General features: G+C 38.3%; 1 protein-coding gene across 1 annotated transcript in view; it reads right to left on the bottom strand.

Moving 5' to 3' along the window:
• CATSPERE (catsper channel auxiliary subunit epsilon) overlaps nt 1-21,949 on the bottom strand; it is a 192,540-nt gene that overhangs the window by 31,482 nt on the left and 139,109 nt on the right. The window contains exon 17 of the mRNA XM_063082895.1: nt 12,342-12,441. Coding sequence (XP_062938965.1) covers nt 12,342-12,441 — 100 coding nt within the window. The remainder of the gene's footprint in view (nt 1-12,341; nt 12,442-21,949) is intronic.

Here is a 21,949-nt window from a genome sequence, read left to right as displayed (position 1 = left end):
TATTAATCCCTTGTCAGACGTATAGTTTGCAAATATTTCCTTCCATTTTATAGGTAGTCTTTTTGCTCTGTTGTTTCTTTTGATGTGCAGAAGTTTTTAGTTTGATGTAATCCCTGTTACTTTTTCTTTTGTTACCTGTGCTTTTGGGGTCTTATTCATAAAGTCTAAAGGCCCAGTCCTACTTCCTGAAGTGTTTACCCTATGTTTTCTTTCAGGAGTTTTATATTTTCAGGTCTTATATTTAAGTCTTTAATCCATTTTGAGTTGATTTTGGTATGTGATTAGAGGTATGGGTCTAGTTCATTCTGCATATGGATGTCCAGGTTTGCCAGCACCACTTATTGGAGAGGCAGTCTTTTCATCCATGTATGTTTTTGGTGCCCTTGTCAAAGATCAGTTGGCTATAAGTACGTGGGTTAGTGTAATGCCTCTGGCTTTAATTTTTTTTTTCTTTCCTCAGGATTGCTTTGGCTGTTCAGGGCCTTTTATTGTTCCATATGAGTTAGGGTTGCTTTTTCTATTTCTGTCATTGGAAATTTGGTGGGGATTGCATTGAATCTGTGGATATCTTTGGATAGTATGAACATTTTCAGAATCCTTTTTCTTTCAATCCAAGAACACAGAATGTCTTTCCATCTTTTTGTGTCCTCTTTAATTTCTTACAGCAGTAATTTGTAGTTCTTGTTGCAGAGATCTTTCACCTCCTTGGTTAAATTGATTCCTAAGTATTTCCATTTTTTGGTGACTTATCATAAATGGATTTGTTTCCTAGATTTATTTTTCTGTTAGTTTGTTATTGGAATGTAAAAACACTACTGTTTTTTGCATGTTGATATTGTATCCTGCAGCTTTACTGAAATTGTTTATCAGCTCTGTGAGTTTTTTTGTAGTCTTTAGGTTTTTCTGTATATAGGATCATGTCATCTGCAAATAGGGACAGTTTGACATCATCTTTTCCAATCTGGATGCCCCTTATTTCTTTTTCTTGCCTGACTGCTCTGGCTAGTACTTTCAACACTATATTAAATAAGAGTGGTGAGAGTGGGCATCTTTGTCATGTTCTTGTTTTTTAGGATGATATTGGTGGTAGGTTTGTCATATATGGCTTTTATTGTGTTGAGATGCTTTCCTGCTATGCCTAATTTTGCTGAGCGTCTTTCTAATGAAGTGATATAGAATTTTGTCAAATGCTTTTTTGCATCTATTGAGGTAATCATGTGGGTTTTTGTCCTTGATTTTGTTGATATGGTTTATCACATTTACTGACTTGCATGTGTTGAATTATTCTTGCATCCATGAGTTGAATCCCACTTGATCATGGTGTATAATTTTTGTGTGTGTTGCTGTATTCTGTTTGCTCATATTTTGTTGAAGATTTTTAGTCTATATTCATCAAAAATATTGGCCTGTAGTTTTCTTTTTTTCATTGTATCTTTGTCTGTTTTTGGTATCAGGGTGATGTTGACCTCAGAGCATGAGTTTGGGAGAATGGCCTCTGTTTCAATTTTTTGGAATAGTTTGAAGAGAATTGGTATTCATTTCTCTTTAAAGGTTTGTTAGAATTCAGCAGTAAAGCCATTTGATGCTGGGTCTTACTTTGCTGGGAGACTGCTGATTACTGCTTCAACCTTGTTGCTTTTTATTGGTCTGTTCAGGTTTTCTGTTTCTTCTTGGTTCAATCTTGGTAGTTTGTATGAGTCCAAAAATTTATCCATTTCCTCCAGGTTCTCAAATTTGTTGGTGTATGGTTGTTTATAATAGTCTCTAATGATTCTTTGTATTTCTGTGGTATTGGTTGTAAAGTCTCCTTCTTTCATTTCTCATTTTTGTTATTTGGGTCTTCTCTCTCCTTTTTTTAGTTAGCCTAGCTAATAGTTTGTCTACTTTGTTTATCTTCTAAAAAAAACCCAGCTTTTGTTTCATTGATCTTTTATATCATTTATGGAGGGGTCTTTATTTCATTTAGATCTGCTCTGATCTTAAGTATTGCTCTCCGTCTACTGATTTTGGGATTAGATTGTTCTTTTTTTCTAGTTCTTCGAGGTATAGAGTTAGGTTGTTTATTTGAAATCTTTCTATTCTTTTGATGTAAGCAGTTATTGCAATAAACGTCCTTCTTAATACTGCTTTTGCAGTATCCCACAGGTTTTGATATGATGTGTTTTTATTTTCATTAGTTTGAAGAAATTTTTTGATTTCCTGTTTATTCTTGGACTCATAGGTCATTCAGGACCATGTTCCTTAATTTCCACATACTTGTATACTTTCCAGAGTTTTGCTTGTTAATGATTTCTAGTTTTAATCTGTTGTGATCTGAAAAGGTACTTGAAATGATTTCAATTTTTAAAAATTTGTTGAGACTTGATTTGTGACCTAACATGTGGTCTATCCTGGAGAATGCTCCGTGTTCTGATGTGAAGAATATATATTCTCTAGTTGTAGGATGAAATGTTCTGTTGATATCTGCCAAGTTCAGTTGGTCTAAAGTGTAGTTTAAATCCTGTGTTTCTCTGTTGACTTGTTGCCTACATGATCTGTCCAATGGTGAGAGAGGGGTGTTCACATCCCCAATTATTATTATACTGGGATCTATCTCTTTCTTTATGTCTAGTAGTGTTCGCTTTATATATCTGGGTGCTCCAGTGTTGGGTGCATACATATTTATGATTGTTATGTTTTCTTGCTGGATAGATCCATTTATCATTGTATAATGGACATCTTTGTCTCTTTTTATGGTTTCTGGTTTAAAGTCTATTTTATCTGATATAATAATAGCCACTCCTGCTTGTTTTTGGTTTCCATTTGCATGTTATATCTTTTTCCATCCCTTCACTATTAGTCTGCATGTTTTTATGGATGAAGTGAGTGTCTTGTAGACAGCATATATTTGAAGCTAGCTTTTTAATCTGATCAATCAGTCTGCATCTTTTGAATGAGGAGTTTAATCCATTTACATGTAGGGTAGTTATTGAAAGGTACTGTCTTACTCCTGGTATTTTGTTGATTATTGTTTGGAAGTTTTAAATATCTTTTCTTCCTTTCTTCCCCTTTTACTGTTTGACATCAGTGATTATCAGTTTTTGAGCTGGTAAGATACAGTTTCTTTCTCTTTCTCATTTGCATTTTTGTTCTACCAGTGGGTTTTTCTCTTTCTCATGTAATCATGGTAGTGATTATTGTGTTTTGGATTCCAGATGGAGGACTCCCTTGAGGATTTCTTGTAGGGCTGGTCATGTGGTAGTGAGCTACCGCAGTTTTTGTTTGTCTGGCAGATACACTATATCATCTTCGTTTCTAAGGGATAGCCTTGCTGGGTATAGTATTCTTGGCTGCCAGGTTTTTATCTTTTAGTGTTTGTAATATATCATCCCATCCTCTTCTGGCCTGTAGAATTTTTGTTGAGACATCTCCTGTTAATCTGATGGGGACTCTCTTATAGGTGATTTGGCACTTTTCTCTTGTGGCTTTTAAGATTTTCTCTTTGTCCTTGCATTTTGTCAGTTTGACCATAATGTGCCTCAGAGAAGACCTTTTGATTTGAATGTCTTTGGTAATCTTTGAGCCTCCTGGATCTGAAGGTCCATGTCTCTCCCTATACCTAGGAAGTTTTCTGCTATTATTTCATTGTATATGTTTTCAATGCCTTTTCCTTTCTCCTCTCCTTCTGGAACACCCATTATTCAGATATTTGTGTGATTAAGGTTGTTTGCTAGCCGTCTTAGATTTTCTTCATTTTTTCCTTTTTTTTTTTTTTTTGGCCATCTGGGTTATTTCAAAAAAGCTTTCTTCAAGATCAGAAATTCTTTCTTCTGCTTGCTCTAGCCTGCTGCTTAAGCTCTAGGTTGTGTTTTTCATCGAATCAATCCTTCATTTCTAGGAATTCCACTATATTCTTTCTTAAATTATCAATTTCTTTGTAAAGTTCCTCCTTCATATCCTGGATGGTTTTTCTTATTTAGTTGTGTTGTCTGAGTTTTCTTGTATCTCATTGCGTTTCCTTAAGATCATTGCTTGGAATTCCTTTTCAGTCATTTCAAGGATTTCCTGCTCTTTGTGGTTTGGTACTTGAGAATTATTGTATTATTCCTTTGATGGTTTTCTAATTATTTTTTATTATTGATTTCTAGTCAGAATACATACTGTGTGATTTCAATATCCTTAAACATCTTGCCACTTACTTTATACAAATAAAGGAAAAGAATATGTATTTTTAAATAGTTGGTACAGTGTCCTATATAGTCAATTAGGCCAGGTTTGTTAATCATGTTGTTCAGATCTTCTCTATCTTTACTTATTTTTTGTCTCCTGTTTTCCAATAGTTACTGAGAGAGTTGTTTTAAAGTTTCCCACTATAGAGCATATATTAATACAGCCACTAAGATATGGAATCAACCTAAGTGTCCGTTAACAGATGAATGGATAAAGAAATTGTGGTACATATGCACTATGGAATAGTACTCAGCCATAAAAAAAATAAAATCATGTCATTCATGGCAACGTGGATGAGCCTGGAAGACATGTTAAGTGAAATAAGTCAGGCACAGAAAGATAAATGCTGCATGTTCCCACTCATATGTGGGGGCTAAAAAAAGTGAGCTCATAGAAGTAGAGAGTAGAATTGTGGTTAATAGAGGTTGGGAAGGGGGGGGATAGAAAGAGTTTGGTTAATGGATACAGAATTACACCTAGACAGGAAGGATAAGTTCTAATATTCAATAGTAGTGCTATGTTAGGTGTCTATAATTAACAATAATTTATTGTATATTTTCAAATAGCTAGAACAGAGGAGTTCAAGAGTTGTCATCAGAAAGACACGATAAACCTTGGCTGTGATGGATATGCTAATTAGCCTCATTTGAATATCATACAGTGTATACAAGTATCAAGATATTACTCTGTACCCCATAAATATGTACAAGAAAAAAAAAGTATCATATAATATTGGAATTCAGCCTAAAATAACAGATAAATTAACTCTCAGTAGTACTTAACACTGACATCTCTCTACATAAACCCTTTATCTTAAGAATAAAATAAATATGCGGCTATGGTATTTTATAGAATCAAAAATGACTTTGGTTGGTCCAAGTGTACCAACTTCCACTTATAAGATGAACTGAGGATCTAAAATGTATAACATGAGAGATGAGGGATGTGTTAATTAATTTACTTTAACACATTTGAAATGGTAAACAATCTACTATATTTGTGGATTTGCCTATTTCTAGTTCTCTCAGTTTTTTGATTTATATGTTTTAAAGCTATATAACTATAAATATAAATTAGAACTGTGCCTCTCAATTAGAATTGTTATATATTCCTGGTGAACTTAAACCTTTATTTCACAAATATTCTTTTAAGAAATCTGGGATCATTTTCCTTATACTTCATTAGCACCCTTAATGCAAGTCCATTCTCAATTTTTGCCTGAAAATGTCTTTTGTTTAAATTTTTAACAAATATTATAAATTCCTTATTTTTACTGTGGTAAACATAAAATTTATAGTCTTAACCATTTTTAAGTGTATAGTTCGGTGATACCAAGCACATTCATATTGTTGTATAACCATCACCACCACCCATCTGCATAACTCTTTTCATCTTGCAAAACTGATACTGTCTACAAATTAAACAGTAAGTCCTCATTTCCCCTTCCTCTCAGCCTCTAGCAACCACCATTCTATTTTCTATCTCCATAATTTTGACTCCTCTGAATACACCTATACAAGTGTAATCATACAGTATTTGTCTTTTTGTGACTGGCTTTTTCATTTAGCATAATGTCCTCAAGGTTTATCCATGTTAAAGCATGTGTGAGGATTTCCTTCCTTTCAAGGCTAGACAATACTCCATTGCATGTATATACCACATTTTGTTTATCCATTCATCTGTGGATGGACACTTGGGTTGTTTCTACTTTTCGGTTATTGTGAATAGTGCTGCTATAAATATTTGTATATGAGTATCTGTATGAGTCCCTGCTTTCAATTCTTTTGGGTATATATCTAAAATGAGAATTGCTGGGTCATATGGTAATTCTATGTATAACTTTTTGAGGAATCACCAGACTGTTTTCCACAGCAAAATTTCCTCATATTATTTTATACTTTTTTAATTGAAAAATAAAACATAGGTGACAAAAACACCACCCTATACCAAACAAATGCATAACTTGAATTATTCTAATAGTGACCATCCAGATTAAAAAAAAAAATCAAATATTTCTAGGTACTGTGCAAGCCTCTCTACATGTCAAACCACAGCTTCCTTCCATTCCTCTAAAGCAAGCACTATTCTGGCTTTTTTTTTTTTTTTTAAATTTTATTTTGTCGATATACATTGTGGCTGATTATTGCTCCCCATCACCATATTCTGGCTTTTAAAATAATCATTCCTTGTATTTCTCTATAGTTTTATCACCCAAGTGTGCATTAAGATTTAATCTCACCCACTTAAAATTTTTTGATATGACTTTCACGTCTCCTTTAAACCCATCCCTTTCTTTTTCTCACAGTGAAAAACCCGGACCATTTTATCTGGGAGTTTTTCATGGGACTGGATTTTGATGATTGCATCCTCACAGTTTAGGTTAACATGTTCTGTCCTCTGTATTTTCTGCAAATGGGCAGCTTGGACCCAGAGGATTGATTAGACTCAGATTCATTCCCCTTGGCAAGACTGCTGCTGGCGGTGTTTTTTCTTTCACGAGGATGCATATTAATGTCTGATCGTCCTTCTTTCAGCCTTATTAGCAGCTGAGGGTGCTTAATGTCTATATCCATTAATTCACTGGGTTTGTGAGATGGTGACATTCCAATTTTATCATTTCCTTTTCATTTGTCAAATGAAATACTTTTATAAAGAGATGCGTCCCCTCATCTACTATTTGCTTACCCAGTGGTATAGTTCATATGGGAAAGGTGCAGGAAAAATATTTGTTGCTTTCTCTTTATTTTCCAGTTTTCAAAACGAGAAATTGGTTTTCTATCATTTTCCAAAGGTGAATTTAAAAAAAAGAAAACGTTATGAATTAAAAAAAATAAAAAATATGTCATGGGTTCCAGCCAGTTACAATAATTACCCTTAAGAAAATTCAAATTGTTCCATCCTTGGTTAGTAGAAACCTGGTGCTGTCTTCCGATTCCTTTGGGCTTCTGTCAATAGTGCTGCTATGAACAGGGGTGTACAAGTATCTCTTTGAGAACTTGCTTTCAATTTTTTTGAGTATATACCCAGAAGTGGAGTCACTGGATAATATGATAATGCTATTCCTAAGTTTTTGAGGAATGGCCATACTGTTCACCACAGCAGCTATACCGTTCTACATTCCCACTAGCAGTGCACAAGAGTTCTAATTTCTCCACATCCTACTTAGAACTTGTTATTTTCTGTTTTTGTTCTTATTTTTTGGAGAGTTGCCATCCTAATGATGTTGATCATCTTTTCATGTGCTCGTTGGCCATTTGTGTGTCTTCTTTGGAGAAATGTCTATTCAAGTCCTTTGCCCATTTTTGAATCAGGTTGTCTTGTTGTTAAGTATTAGGAGTTCTCTATACATTGTGGACATTAATCCCTTACCAGACATATGATTCACAAATATTTTCTCCCATTCTGTGGGTTGTCTTTTTACTCTGTTGATAGTGTCTTTTGGTGCACAAAATTTTTAAATTAAAAAATTTAAATTTAAAATTAAACTCAAAATTTAAAAATTTAGAAATGTTCTACTCTACGTAGAACTGTATGTTTCTACATATAGTTATGCATTGCTTAATGATGGGGATACGTTCTGAGGAATGTATTGTTAGGCAATTTTATTGTTGTGTGAACATCATAGAATATACTTATACAAACCTAGCCTACTATATACGTAGGCTATATGGTGTGACCTATTGCTCCTAGGCTACAAACTGTACAGCATGTTACTGTACTGAATACTGTAGACAATTATAACACAATGGTATTTGTATATCTAAACATATCAAATATAGAAAAGGTACACCAAAAATACAGTATAAAAGATAAAAAATGGTACAGCTGAACAGGGCACTTATGATGAATGGAGCTTGCAGAATTGGAAGTTGCTCTGGGGGAGTCAGTGAGAAAGAGGTGTGTGAATGTGGAGGCCTAGGACATTACTTTTCTGTAGACATTATAAACCCTGTACACTTAAGCTACACTAAATTTATAAGAAATTCTCTCTTCAATAGTACATTAACCTTAGCTTACTGTAACTTTTTAACTTTATAAATATTAATTTAAAAAAATCTTTTGACTCTTGTAATAATACTTAGTTTAAAACACTAACGCATTCTACAGCTGTACAAAAATATTTTCTTTCTTTATATCCTTATTCTATAACTTCTTTTCTATTAAAAGGTTTTTTTTTACTTAAAAATTTTTAAAAAATTAAAATCTAAGACACAGACACACACATTAGCCTAGGCCTACACAGGGTCAGGATCATCAATATCACTGTCTTCCACCTAAGACGTCCTGTCCCCCTGGAAGGTCTACAGGTGCAGTAACATGCATGAAGCTGTCATTTCCTGTGATTAAAATGCCTTCTTCTGGGATATCTCCTGAAGGACCTGTCTAAGGCTGTTTTACAGTTAATTTTTTTTTTAATAAGTAGAAGGAGTACGCTATAAAATAATGATAAAGAGTACAGTAAAATAAATACATAAACTAGTGACAGTTGTTTATTATCATTAATAGGTATTATGTACTGTGCATAATTGCATGTGCTGTACTTTTATACAACCGGCAGCACAGTAGATTTGTTTACACCAGCGCCACCACAAACACATGAGCAATGTGTTGTGCTATGACACTACAATGGCTACGACATCACTAGATGGTAGGAATTTTCCAGCTCCATTATAATCTTATGGGACCACAATTGACCGAAACGTCATTATGCAGTGCATGATGGTATAAGATAGTATTATTTGTAAACAAAGATAATTTACTTTTTCCTTTCCAATTTGGCTGCTTCGTATTTACTTTTCTTGCCTAATAACTCTGGCTAAGATTTTCAGTACTATGTTGAATAGAAGTGACAAAAGTGGGCATCTTTGACTTATTCCTGATAAATTTTAGTACTGGTTTTGGTCCTTTGCTTTGTTTTTGTTTTTGAGGTTTTTCACTCATATGTATTGGATTTTCTCTGCCGCTCTTCAGTATTTGTCATTTTCTCTCAAATCTCTTTTATTCAATTCTTCCTTTCTTTTTACTTTAAAAATTTTCCTCTTAATTTTGTGTGTCCTTTAAGGCATTATGTGCCATTAACTTTTATTTCTTAAAAGGCTATTTCCTTGGGTATAGAATTTGAGGTTGGCAATTATTTTCTTTCAGCAGTTTAAAGATATTTTTGTTCAGTTTTCTGGCTTTCACTATTTCTATTCAGAAATCAGCTTTAAATCTAATAGCTACTCCTTTGAAGGTAACCTATCATTTTTTGCTCTGTCTGCTTTTAAGATTTTTCTCTTTATCTTTGATTTTAGAAATTGTACTATGGTGTTTCTGGATGTAGATTACTTATTTCTGTGCCTTTATTTCTCTCACCAGTTTTGGAAAATAGTGCATCTTCCCTCTCTAATCTCTCTCCCTTCTTACCAGGGCTCTTAGGTTCTTCGATCTTAGCACTGAATCCCCTATGTTCTTTATTCTCTTCTACATTTTACCTCTGCACGTTAATCCTGGATATTTTATTGACATCTCTTTTAGTTGACTAATTCTTTCTTTAGCCATCATACCCAATAATTGAGTTCCTAATTCCAAATATTGCAATTTTTATTTTTATTTTTCTAGAAGTGAGTAGCAGCTCAGAGATAGGCATTGAGCAACTGGGACATAGGCGAAAGTGAGATATTGGCAAGACAGCGGTGGAAGAATTGAACTATGGAGTTCACGCTGGATAGGAAGGGAGGGGAAGGAAATTGGGAGTGGTAGAGAAGGGGAAAGCAGAGGGCTCAATATAGCAGATGTCGAGGTAATGGGAGATAAAGTAAGAGACTGAGATGTAGTGGAAATAACAATGAGAGATCTAAAGGATTGAGGGGTTGTGGTCAGAGGTTGAAATGTTTGAATTTAAAGCAATTTTAATAAGGGAAGCTATATTAGTCAAGGTAGTTTCTGTAGTGCTGCAATAATAAATCCCAACTGTCAGGGGATTTATGCAATAAAACCTTAATTCTTGACCACACATAGTCTAATGCAGATGTCCCTGGTTAGATGATTTTTGTGGGTGACTCTCCTCAAAGCAGTGAATTACAAACCCAGTATGTTTCTATTGAGTGGCTCCTTGAAATCTCTCTCCTGGCTTGTTTTTATCCAACTCTCATTTGCTACATCCTTAATTGTTGCTGTGATATACTGATGTGAGGAAAGATAGAAAGCATGGAGGTTCACACGATTCCTTTGTAAGCACTTCATCCGGAAATGACATGTATAATTTCTGCTCATATTCCAGTCATGAGAACCCATTGCATGACTCTACCTAGATGCACATGGGCCTGGGAAATGCAGTCCTTGCTTAGAAAACTGTTTTCCCGGCAATGCCTCTGTATGATGGATGGTAGAATTCAGGAGTCAACTGTAATTGTTTTCAGGGCATGAGGAAAAATAATCAAGTTCTGAGTATATGACATCAGCAAGCAGGGATGGGGTAGATGTTAACTGGATGGCAGGAGCCGCAAACAAATGGAGTTTTACTTCAAACAAAGAGATAATCATCTTGAAGTGATACTATGGACTAGGGAAGCCACCAACCCCACATCTCGTCCTTAAGTAGATGGTGCGAGAGAGAGAGCACCCTTGGTTTGATAGAACTATAGGAAACAGAAATCCTCTGAGAAACTTACCGAATAAGGATCTGGGAGCATTTAACCCTAAGGTATAATGGGAATGTCTGAGAAGGAAGAAAGGAAGGGAGTCTGGGCCAGGGTAGAAAAAGGATGAGACTGTGGGGAGGAAGTAAGACAGAAGAACTGAACAAGTATAGGAGGAATGTGTGCTGGGATGAAATTATTTGGTCCCATAATTGAAAGGTCTTGCAGTACGCCAGGGGTCAGCAGGTGGAACTCAGTTCTCTTGGCTGCCATCTAGGTGGGTTATATTTCTTGGATAATTAAGGCCTATGGTATATAGAAATGTTGCTTTGGAAAAAGTCATCCCTAGTTTTGTTTGAGTGTGAGACCCCTGGGGAATCTGAGGAATCAATGCTGGTAACTTCTAGAGAGGCTCCGTCATGACAGGAGGCCCACAAGGGCAGCAAGGCCCACGGAGGGAGGTGAAGTGTGGTGACTGGGAGCAGTGAGGCTGTTCTGCTGCGTCCTATGAAGTGAAAGGACAGAGTAAGGGGGATTCACTGAGGAAGCTGAGATCAACCTGTCATGGAGGAGAGAAGAAAGCCGGGAAAGTGCGCGGACTTTGAAGCCAAGCTCGGCAGGGTCAAATGATGCAAAGAAGTCAAGTGAGATGAAGCCCAAACAATGTCCATTTGATTTAGCACAAATGAGATAAATGTCCTAGAGCCAAAGGCAGACCCACAAATAATCAAGCATTAAACACAGTTTGGAGAGAAAAGAAAATACTCACATATAATTGCATCATCCTACCATAAACATTACTTTAGTTTTTCTGGACCCTTTATGTCTGTTTTATATGACAATGGCTTCTTTTTTCATGAATAAATTTTAGTAGCCATGTAATTTTTTTTTTTTTATTAATGAAGATGGAAGTTTATTCTTAACTTCACCAGGGTGCAGCTTAAAATGTTGTTGCCAGCAGGAGAAACCCAGTGACGAGAAAGCAACAGATAGAAAACCGAGGGCTGGAAAACAGTGACATCTCATTGCATTAATTCTGTCACTAACTGAGAGTAAATTCTTGCATCAATTTTTTCAGAATATAGGATTCATCAACTTTCTTTTTGTTGTTATGTGTAATCACTTAAGTCACTGGAGCAGATACATTTTTTTGCTTATCCAATAACCATATCCTCCGTTATTTATTGTATATACAACTCTGATTTTTTTCAAGCATCTACCCCACTGTATCATGAAGCTGTCCTCTTTCAGGCGTAAATCCCTATGAATCTTTGCTAATATAATCTTACTGCCAGTGATTGGTTTAGGAGCGGGTATGGGACCAAATTTAGTCAGTGTGATGTGGGTGTAGGGATTCTTCCCTGCAGGTAGTCATAGAATTTACAACAGAGGTGGTAATTTTTCCCTACTCCCTGCTGTTTGGTTCTATTTTTCTTTTTTAGATAATTTAATATAGATTTTTAAAATGTCTAATTGCATGCTAAATTCTGTTTCGATTCAAAGATGTCATACCTGCTTCATAGTATTATTAAAGCTATAGTCATTCCTGCCATGTATTTCCCACACTATGAAATTTGCTTCAACATTTTCAATAAAGCCATCATCATCAAATCTGAAAGAAAGAGCAAACACAAAAATAAAACTTTAGGGTAAAATGGAGGGGTTAAGAGTTCCAACTTTTAAGTTAGATGGGCTTAGGTTTAAATCCCATCTTTATCACTTAATAACTTTGCAACCCCGGGGAAGTTAGTTCGACTTGTGAAGGCTCAATTTTCTTATCTGTAAAATAGTAATAGCATCTGCTGTATAGGTCTATTTTGATAACAGATATTATTTCATTCAGCTCTCAAAATAAAAACTTAATAGTAAATAAAGTAGAAGACATTAATTTTTTTAACAGTTGGAACCGTGAGTTCTCTTTTCTTTGACAGGGACCAGGTATGGACAAGCTGGGGGTAGCTGAAGCCCTGCTGTCATGGATGTTAGCAGCGAGAAAGATGGGAGGACAGGATGAATGGAGGAAGGGTAAAGCAAGGATCCCCCGGCATCCTTTAATTCACAAACATTTATTGCCCAGCAGGTACCAGACAATGAAACCACAGACGCGCTGCGATGCGAGCTAAGAAGCTGCAGGCCTCCCAGGAGAGACTGGCTGGAAGATGTGGCTGTCCCAGAGGATCTGCATCATCAGTAGAGCTGAGGTAGGGCTGAGAAGCAGAAGAAGTTTGTGAGCTCCCTGGAGTGACAGTCGTAGCCCATGCTCAGAGAATGGGTGATGACTTCTTCCACCAGCAGACATAGCAAAGGGTTCGACACGGACAGGATACACCCACCCTGATGCTGGGACTGGATACATAAGCCCCACTGAGCTTCACTGAACTTAGAGTGTTTACTCCAAATTTGGTGAGTTTTAAAAGAGAGGTAGGGCTGGCTGGTTAGCTCACGTGGTAGAGCGCGGTGCTGATGATGCCAAGGTCACGGGTTTGGATCCCCATACTGGCCAACGTCCCCCCCCAAAAAAGAGAGAGAGATGTGGTACTTCATGTAAAAATTATTTTTTTCCTGCTACCATATGAAAATGGGGCTTGAGACCAAAGCTAAAGTTCAGTTATTGATAAAATCACACCTTTGCATGCCAGAACTTGTGACTGTAAAAATGGTTATATGTCTTCCTTCTCCATAGTTACTGCCCATATTTCTGAATGAAATTATCCCCCACACCCTTTGATGAAAATTTCACTCAGGACCTTGGTTTCAGGTACTTCCTTCTAGGCTTCCAACTCTTCTCCCACTTTCTGATATAATTTCTTACTTCACAGCTCTGTGTCTATTTGTAAAAAATAATAGGTCCTTGACAGTGTCTCTTTACTGTCAAGATCTCTGCTTCACTTCACAATTGTTGTATCTGGTCTTTAAGGTCTGCTACAACTTGCTACCATCCAAACCTGGTTATCAAAAACAGTTACTGTCCCATTCCCACAAATTGGGCAGAGAATATTAAGTGTCAAAAAATGGAATCTGAGAAGTTATTTTATTTTCATCTTAATTAGTTTTGAGAAATCATAAAGAGAGGATGTATGTTCAAGATGGCTGAGTGGGGGTGCCCAGCTCTCGCCTCTGGTGCAAAGTCCAAAACAACAAACAGATGATCACACATTGTGTAGAGTGTCTAGGAGAAAACACCCAAATTTAGAAAAATAGTGAAAAAGACCCCCTGAGGCTCAGAAACTTGAGACGGCAGCATAGAAAGACAAGAGGAGTGCCCACTGCGCGGCTTGGAACCAAGAGAGACTACTTGCTGGGGGGAAAAGGTAAACAAAAAATCCTCAATGGTCTGAGCTCCTGCCTTGGACGCCTGCAATCCAAGCTCAAAAGAGCCTGGTAGCCCTTGCAGGCTGTGAGCGAGTATAGGGAGCTGCATGGAGCCCACGGGATTGCATTACCCCAGAGAGGGAACTCATGCTGAGTACCCGCCCCCCAGGTCCTAGGCTGCCAAAGCACATCGCCATTTTGGGATTGGAGCCAACACTAGAGTACATTTTGTCCTGGGGTCCAATAGCCCTGGCACATCTGCATCCCTAAGGGCCCCTCATCACACTGTGACATCGGCACCCCTGAGAACAAGTGGTGCAGCACAGTGCAGAGGCCACCCCCAAGACAGAAGGAGTCAGTGCTCTCACTTTCTGGAGCCTAAGAGTTGGCCGATAGAGACCTTCTGCCATGGCTGGTAGCCCTGGTCTTTCCAGTGGAGTCCTGTGTGCCTCTCCCAAGGGAACATAGGCCTGCTGCAGCTCAAACAAACCAGCCCAGAGCCATCCACTCCACCTGAGAAGCTGTGGAGCACCTGTGTGCCTCTCCAGGGGACACAGAGTCCCATCTGTAGCTCCAATGAACCCACCCAGAGCCACCCCCCCTAGCTGAGAAGCTGCAGAGCACCTTACTGTCTCAGGTCCCATCCACATCCCCAGCAGCCTTGCCCAGAGTGGCTCACTCCAACTGAGGAGCTGAAGAGCATCCCAGCATCTCTCTTGGGGGATCAGGGTCCCATCCATGACCCTAGTGACCTTGCCCAGAGGGGCCCACTTTGACTGAGGAGGTGCAGAGCTCCCCAACATATCTCTTGGGGGAATGGGGTCCTGCCCACAACCCTAGCAACCTTGCCCAGAGGGGCCCACTTCAGCTGAGGAGCATCCCAGCACCTTTCTTGTGGGGTCCCACTCAAAGCCCCAGCAATCCCACCTAGGATCACTCATTTAAGCTGAGGAGCTGCAGAATGCCTCAGTGTCTCTCCCAGGGGCACAGGATCCTAGCTGAAGCACCAGCAACCTTACCCAGGGTCACCCACTCCAGCTGAGGCACTGCAGAGCACCTAACACTTCTCCCAGGGGTCCGAGATCTCACCCACAATCCCAGAAACCCCACCTAGTATTGCCTATTCCAGATGAGCAGTTGCAGAACACCCCAACACTTCTCACAGGAGTCTGCAGTCCTGCCCATTACCCTGGCAATCCCACCCACTTTAGTGGAGAAAGAGCCCATGGCAACCGCATCTCTGCTGGAACTCTGAAGTCCTGACAGGTTGCCCATTTCAGCTAAAGGAGTATTAAGTGCACTGGTGCAAATCCCAGGAGCCCAAAGTCCCTCCTGCATTCCCAGCAACCTCACCCAGTGTCACCCACCCCAGCAAGGAGCTGCAGAGCACCTCAGTGCCTAGGCCATTGAGCCACTCACAGACAACTCTGAAGTTGAATACAGTTGAAATCACATGGAGACTACACTGCTGGGTGCAATCAGAACCAAACCTGAAACACCCTACCCAATTGATCTTATAGAACACATCTACAGGAAAGAATATTTCCTTCCAAAGCTGTTCCAGACAATCGGAAGAAGTGACTTTTCCACTAGATGCCCTGACATCAATGTATGGATATGAGAAACATGAAAAAGGAACAAGAAAACATGTCACCATTATCAAGAAAACATGTGAAAAGATAAAATTCACTGATGAAAGAAAATGAAGAGGATGCAAAGAAATGGAAAGACATTCCATGTTTGTGAGTTGGAAGAATTAATATTGTGAAAATGATTGCTATGGGTCAAACATGTCCCCCCAAATTTATGTATTGGAAACTTAATCAACAATGTAACAGTGTTAAGAGGGTGGGAAATCTAATGATGGTATTTGAAAGGTCAGCTTTTAATAGATTAGATTCTGAGCACTGTGCCCTAGTGAGTGGATTGATCTGTTCATAGAGTAATGACTGTAGTTCTAATGGCTTTATAACGAGGGCAAGTGAGAAGGTTAAACTCTTGCTCAGCCCATTCTAGCCATGTGATACCCTGGTTGCCATGGGACTCTGTAGAACTCCCACCCTCACCAGATGTGTTTCCTGGGCCTTGGACTTCCCAGTCTCTAAAACTGTAAGCAGTAAATTGTATTTCTTTGTAAATTACCCAGTTTCAGGTATTCTGCTATAAGCAACAGAAATGGACTAATGCAATGACCATATTACCAAAAGTAATCTACAGATTTAACGTAATACCTGTCAAAACACTAATACTATTTCCATGACATTCTTCACAGAAATAGAGCAATACTAAAATTCATATGGAACCACAAAAGACCTCAAATAGACAAAGCAACCCTGAGCAAAAAGAACAAGGATGGAGGCTTCACACTCCCTGACATCAAAATATACTACAAAGCTATAGTAACCAAAACAGCATCGTGCTGGCATAAAAACCTACACACAGGCCAATGGAACAGAACAGAGAACCCAGAAATAAAAACCATGTGTTTGCTGCCCACTGATTTTCAATAAAGGCATAAAGAGTATTCAGTGGGGAAAGTACAGTCTCTTTAATAAATAGTGCTGGGAAAACTGGATCTCTACATGCAGAAGTTTGAAACTTGCCCCCTATCTGTCACCATATTAAAAAAAACCTCAAAATGGATTAAAGACCTAAGTTTAAGACCTCAAACTTTGAAACTACTAGAAGAAAACAAAGGGGAAATACTACAAGAAATGGGAGTGAGCAGCGCTTTTTTGAACAAGATTGCAAGAGCACAGGGAACTAAAGCAAAAATAGACAAATGAGACTACATCAAACTAAAAAGCCTCTGCACAGCAAAGGACACAGTCAACAAAGTGAAGAGACAATCTACAGAATGGGAGAAAGTGTTTGCAATCTACACATCAGACAAGGGGCTAATGTCCAGGATATATAAGAAACTCAAACAACTCAACAGCAAAAAGACAAATAACCCAATTGAAAAATGGGTAAAGGACCTGAACAGACTTTTCTCAAAATAAGACATACAAATAGCCAACAGATATATGAAAAAATGCTCAACATCACTAATGATCAGGGAAATGCAAATCAAAACCACAGTGAGATATCATGTCACCCCAGTTAGACTGGCTATTATTATTAAAAGGACAAAAAATATCAAATGCTGGTGAGGATGCAGAGTAAAGGAAACTCTTAAACGCTGTCGGTGGTGCTGTGAATTAATACAGCCAGTATGGAAAACAGTAGGGAGGTTTTCTAAAAATAGAACTATCATATGATCCAGATATTCCACTGCTGGGTATTTAAATAAAAGAAAAGAAATTAGCATATCTAAGAGGTTTCTGCACTCCCATTTTTATTGCAGCACTATTTACAATAGACAAGGTATGGAATTAATGTGGGTGTTCATTGACAGATGAATGAATAAAGAAAATGTGGTATATACACATAATGGAATACTACTCAGCCATGAAAAAGAATGGAATCCTGTTATTTGTGACAACATGGATAAGCCTGGAAGACATTAGTTGAAAAGTCAGGCACAGAAAGACAAATTCTGCGTGTTCTTACTCATATGTGGGAGCTAAAAATAAAAATTAAGTTGAACTTTTAGAAACAGAGTAGAATTGTGGTTAGTAGAGGTCGGGGAGGGAGGGTGAATAGGGAAAGATTGGTTAATGGACACAAAATGACAGCTAGATAGGAAAAATAAGTTCTAGTGGTGGACAGTAGTGCTAGGCATCTACAATGAACAATAATTTATGGTATGTTCTCAAATGGCTAGAAGAGAGGAGCTCAAATGTTATCATGAAGAAATGATAAATGTTTGTGATGATGAATATGCTGATTAACCTGATTTGATAATCACACATGGTATACATGTATTAAAATAGAGCTCTGTACCCCATAAATATGTACAATCATTACATATTCATTAAAAAGTAAATAAATTCCTTAAAAAAGAAATCATAATGAGATAAACTCAGAAAGTCAGTTCTCAAACAGGCAAGACTAGCTAAAGTTTGGAATACTGGTGCTTGATTTCTCTCTTGGTCAGGAAGGAGGGTCACAGAGAATTCTAAAACTCTGTGAGAGCGCCAGACCCTTTCTCCACAGAAAAATGCACACACGTGTACACACATAGAATTTTGTACAGTTTCAGAGATTTGGGGTGACGCTTCAACAGAAGCTCTAATTTTAGAGTTTTAGCAGAAGCAAGATGTTTGATTGCATCTTCTGAACGTCATCGGATTCTTGAATTATTAAAAACTAGTTGCCAAACATATGTTTTACTCAAAAAAAAAAAAAGATCTTATTTGCATTATGTGAGCTGGCATCGTTTGACTCTTACAAGAGTGATAAGCTATGGTGCCATCTAGTGGAAATGAGGACAAATTACATGAGCCATAACTTGAGAGTTTATAATCTTTGATAATGTCTTACGTGTTTCATTGAGAACACGTGACAAAAATACTTGTCTATGTAAGCGTGGTTTATTTTCATTATTGTTCACTAATATAGGATGTAACACACTAATTAATAATAAATCCAAGGAATTCAGAAATATCACTAGTTGGCAGCCAGTGACAATTTGTAACTCCTCACTATGGCAGTTCCGCTTTTGGATTTGGGAAGGAGAGAACTCTCTGTCGATCTACAAATCCATTAGACACAATCCTGGTACATAGCCCATTGTATCACGTCTTTTATTTTCTGTATTCTGATGCTTTCGCATCTGGGACCTTGCTAGTCTTGGAGAAACTGCCCAGGGTTAGCCAATTCCTACAGGTAGTAAACAACTCCTCCGGGAGCCCTTTGCATATGTAAACCAACCAATTCAGTGCCTGACCCCAACCACCAAGTTTATGGGGCTCTCACACTGTGGGCTCCTATCCACCTGCTTTAATCAACCCAGAGCCAGATGCCAGACAACTAGGGATGGTCCCTATTGCTCAGAACACCCTGAAATCATTTGAAATGTCCCATCCTAACTGGCTTACCCTATACCTCTCTTCTTCCTTCCCACAGAAACCATCATAAGGCTCTTGCTCCTGTTTCCCTTTGCTGCCTCTGCCTCCTGACTGACCCTTGTGTGTGTGCTCCCCCATGTGGCCCCGTGTGACATGCGTGCCTTCAGTTTCTAAGGATCTGTACCTATTACAAACTTCTTCCTTCATGACGATCATTTCTGTGTCTGTATATCTTAGAACAAATCCTGGGTACCCTTAAAACATCCTATATTAATAATATCTGTTCCTGAGCAAAAAGAAAAAAGTTTTGTATTATTCTTGCAAATTTCTGTAAATTTGAGATTGCTTCAAGTTTTAAAATAAAATAAAATGATACCTGTTCTTGAACTCCCTGCTTTGTAATAGAGCAACTGTGTTCCGCTGTTTCCTCTGGGATTGCTCCTGTAGCTCCAAATTCTAGTTTGGGATATGACGATAATAGACTCACCACCAGATGCTAATGAGTCTGAAACAAGTCCCAGGATTATAGTACAGCTGGGATGACTTTCATTCCCAGCTAGATCATACTCCTGGGACTTGCTTGGCTCCTATTAGCATTTGAAGGTGAATCTGTTGTCCTTTTATGCAACTCTGCCCAACCTTGTTCCTGAGCCATTTCCTACAAAAGTAAGGCATTTATTGTAATCCATAGACCTAGACTATGGACTAATTTCTCAGTGGCCACCCCTGCCACTAATTCTGAAAGCCTAATTAATTAAAGTCTACCTGATTCACAAAGCTAATTAATTAACTTACACCCAAATTCACCTCTGATGAATACCCAATTGGGCACCTAGTTATCAACCATGTACTGCTGGCCTCCTCTCCTGACACATTAGAATTCAGTTTATGCCCCAACATTATACTGTTTGCACTATAAATTCTCTTCTTCAAACTATCACGCCTGCTGGAAAGGCTTGCCCAGTGGAATTCACTATTACTCTCCCCTCTTCTCTTCTTCCCTCCTCTGCCTCTAGCTGAATATTCATTATCCTTTACGACTCAGCGACTCAGCTCAAATGCAAGTTTCTAGACCATTTCGCAGAGCGCCTCTCCCTTCGTAGCTTTATCTTTTGAGTTTCAATACAACCATTCACAGTGTTCCTTTCTATCATTCCACTTAACATATCCACTCATATGTTTATCTAATTCATCAGACTCTAGAGCTTTTGAGGGTAAAAATTCTGGAAGAGAACATTTTTTTTTTCTTTTAGCCTCTGGGGGATTAAGCATTATTGCTATGGGTCAAAGGTGCCTCCCGAAAGTTCGTGTATTGAAAATTTCATCTACATTGTAACAGTGTTAAGTGGGTGGGACATCCAATTATGGTATTTGAAAGGTTGGGTCTTTAAAAGGTGATTAGATTGTGAGGACCATGCCCTAGTGAATGGATTGATCCATTCTTGGAGTAATGGGCTGATGGTGTAATGGGTGGTCATGGGTGTGGTTATGGTGGCTTTATAAGGTGAATGAGGGGCCGTGGCTCACTTGGGAGAGTGCGGTGCTGATAACACCAAGGCCACGGGTTCGGATCCCATATAGTGATGGCCGGTTCGCTCACTGGCTGAGCATGGTGCTGACCATACCAAGTAAGGGTTAAGATCCCCTTACCAGTCATCTTTAAAAAAAAAAAAAAAAGGTGAATGAGAGCAGGTTAGCTCTCTTGCTCAGGCTCTCCTCTCACCATGTGACACCCTGCATCACTGTAGAAGGTGGCCCTCACCAGATGTGTTCCCCAGACCTTGGACTTCCCAGCCCCCAAAACTGCAAAAAATAAATTTCATTTCTTTATAAATTACCCAGTTTCAGATATTCTGTTATAAGCAACAGAAACGGACTAATACAACTGCATAAACAAACAAAAAAACCCCACAAAAACAAAAAACAAAAAACCCAGGCTTCAGCAAGCTTTCTTAGGTGCCCAGGAAAGGCAGTGGCATGACTAGATGTCCAGAAGAAGATCAGAGCTGAAGAAGAGCACAAATGAGCTAGATGGCACAGAGAACCCGGATGGAGGGGTTGCAGGAGCATGATGTAAGAGGGAAAGGACACAGGGGAGACTCTCAGAAGTGCTACAGGGGAGACTTGTGGGGCAGAACATGCTGGCTTAGGCCTTCTGGACCCCAATGGGGAAACCTCTGGTAGCAAAACTAAATCGGAGCACTGGATTCATTACTTCCATACCTACCCACCCTGAGCGATCTCAGAAGTTGTCTCCAGACTAAGAGGTCTCCAAAAGCTGAGATCCTTGACTAAACTTTTGGTATTTTAGACCTAGGAATTTAAATTCCAGTAATTTATCCTAATGGCATAACTATACTAGTGTTCAAATATGTATATAAATGGATATTCACCACAATTTTGTTTATAATAGCAACAAATTTAGACATATGGAGCATTTATGTCATATTTTTTCTATATATTGAATTTTGTAACAAGCCATGTAAACTTTCATAATTATAAACTAAGAATAAAAGAATAATGTCAGAGAGGAAAACAAAGAAATACAGAATTACTTGGAAAAGCCTTCCTAATGGCATTTTATTTATATTTTTATTATGAAATATTGTTTTCAGGAAATAAGTTACAGATAATATTTCTGAAATCTCTTCAATGTAGTTATCAGTAGTCTAGTTTCTTTTCTTACAAGGCTTTCATTTACCATAGGCTCACGGAAAGAGAAGTCATGTCACCCGGGGAAGGTAGGTCCTATCAAACAGGCAGGGGTGCTGGTAGGGGTTTAGGGAGAGACTTAGAGAAGGTAAAGCGAGGGCTCTCAGCACCCCTGCACCCCTGAGAAGGCTCTCAGCTCTCTCA

Source organism: Cynocephalus volans, chromosome 18 (assembly GCF_027409185.1).
Source record: "Cynocephalus volans isolate mCynVol1 chromosome 18, mCynVol1.pri, whole genome shotgun sequence".
Taxonomy (NCBI): domain Eukaryota; kingdom Metazoa; phylum Chordata; class Mammalia; order Dermoptera; family Cynocephalidae; genus Cynocephalus; species Cynocephalus volans.
The sequence above is the reverse complement of the archived record's forward strand: the minus strand, read 5'-3'. Positions and strand labels throughout refer to the sequence as shown.